This window comes from Lottia gigantea (assembly GCF_000327385.1).
Source record: "Lottia gigantea unplaced genomic scaffold LOTGIsca_327, whole genome shotgun sequence".
NCBI lineage: Eukaryota > Metazoa > Mollusca > Gastropoda > Lottiidae > Lottia > Lottia gigantea.
In genome coordinates this window covers 55,870-57,933 of record NW_008709099.1, presented here as the reverse complement: position 1 = coordinate 57,933, position 2,064 = coordinate 55,870, and the positions used below count along the sequence as shown (strand labels likewise).

The window sequence follows — 2,064 nt, the reverse complement described above, 5'->3', positions numbered from 1 at the left end:
TCCTAAATCTAAGATTTTGTCTAAGGTGGAACTTTTCCATGATGTTACATTCATAATTTTTCTGTATATCATACACAGAAGGCTGTTCACAGTGCACTGTTTGCCAGCATAAAATCCATATCGTTCTATATTACCTTGATTAAAATTACCAGATATACATATCCTTTCAACTTGTCTCTTTCTACTTTTACTAAAAACAAAGTTCTCTTTACTCTTCTCTTTGATTATGTTACTAGAAACATGTTTTACCTTGCTTTTCACAGGTATTTCTACTTTTTCATATGAAATTTCTGTAGGACTATCAGATTCATGGACTACAAGCAATTCATTGACATTTTCTTTTGAAACTTTATCATTAAATCTACTGGCTTTAGAATTTGATTTTGCAACATATTCCTGATCATTATGATCTACAATTTTTGTACATTTATCACCAGCACTTTTTCCATTTTTGCTTATATTAGCTAACAAAGCAGCTTTTGATTTCTTTGGACGACCCATATTGATTCACTTTCAAGGTAATACAAAAAAGAAGTGTAAAACTTGAATTCTCTAGATAATTTAAATTAAAGGGTTGAATACCAACTAGATCTCTCTAGATAATCAAAATTGAGATACCAATAGCAACTAGATTTCTCTAGTAATAAAAATTGAGATATGAATAGCAACTAGATTTCTCTAGATAATAAAAATTGAGATATGAATAGCAACTAGATTTCTCTAGTAATAAGAATTGAGTTTTGAAAAGCAACTAGATTTCTCTAGTAATAAGAATTGAGATATGAATAGCAACTAGATTTCTCTAGATAATAAAAATTGAGATATGAATAGCAACTAGATTTCTCTAGATAATAAAAATTGAGATATGAATAGCAACTAGATTTCTCTAGTAATAAAAATTGAGATATGAATAGCAACTAGATTTCTCTAGTAATAAGAATTGAGTTTTGAAAAGCAACTAGATTTCTCTAGTAATAAAAATTGAGATATGAATAGCGACTAGATTTCTCTAGTAATAAAAATTGAGATATGAATAGCAACTAGATTTCTCTAGTAATAAAAATTGAGATATGAATAGCAACTAGATTTCTCTAGATAATAAAAATTGAGATATGAATAGCAACTAGATTTCTCTAGATTCTTTGGCTCTGTTAAAGTAAAAGTTCGCCACACTTTCACCGCTTAGTTTAGAGTATTTTGGCTCTGTTAAAGTAAAAGTTCGCCACACTTTCACCGCTTAGTTTAGAGTATTTTGGCTCTGTTAAAGTAAAAGTTCGCCACACTTTCACCGCTTTGTTTAGAGTATTTTGGCTCTGTTAAAGTAAAAGTTCGCCACACTTTCACCGCTTAGTTTAGAGTATTTTGGCTCTGTTAAAGTAAAAGTTCGCCACACTTTCACCGCTTAGTTTTGAATATTTTGGCTTTGTTCAAGTAAAAGTTTGCAACACTTTCACCGCTCTATGATCTTCTGTCTTTCCAATAAACCAAACCTGCAATAATAAAAAATAATATAATCAAGTAACATACACTTACCTGCTTTCAACACAAAATATAGAAATTTTCCAATGTATCAAACTGTTCACAATAAGTAAAGGGAAATAACTCACTAATTGTTTACCAAGAAGAAGCAAATATTGTTTAAATATTACAATTCATCAATGTGAGAATTTAACCAATCTGTTTTTATCATTTTGTATCGCTCATTTTGAAATTACACCTACATTTGAATAATCAAACACAGACAATTTAAATATATTTAAGCTCCATCAATTTCAAACTCTAAACCCATCACATTTTTACACTAGCAATTATTATGCACTGCACATTCACTTCATTCCAAAACTATGACTCAAAATACCATTCATAAAAATCACACCAAAATGTACATTTCATGACTTTTAAAAATGAAATCACTTTTTTATTTTTATCAAACAATGTATCTACAAACTTATCACAAATAAAAAGACCACATCTTCAAAATACAATCATCATCCATATACAAAGTTTATTTGGACCATTTTTCTATAAGCTACTTCAAAATCAGTAAAAGTTAATTTATAAGAC

At 28.9% G+C, this 2,064-nt stretch overlaps 1 protein-coding gene across 1 annotated transcript in view; it reads right to left on the bottom strand.

Annotated features, from left to right (window-relative positions):
* The window catches only part of LOTGIDRAFT_175646 (hypothetical protein), a gene marked incomplete at both ends in the record, with an annotated part of 7,287 nt that extends 6,786 nt beyond the window's left edge, over positions 1 to 501 (bottom strand). Inside the window, one exon of the mRNA XM_009058143.1 lies at positions 250 to 501. Coding sequence (XP_009056391.1) covers positions 250 to 501 — 252 coding nt within the window. The remainder of the gene's footprint in view (positions 1 to 249) is intronic.
* Between the last annotated feature and the right edge of the window lie 1,563 nt (positions 502 to 2,064).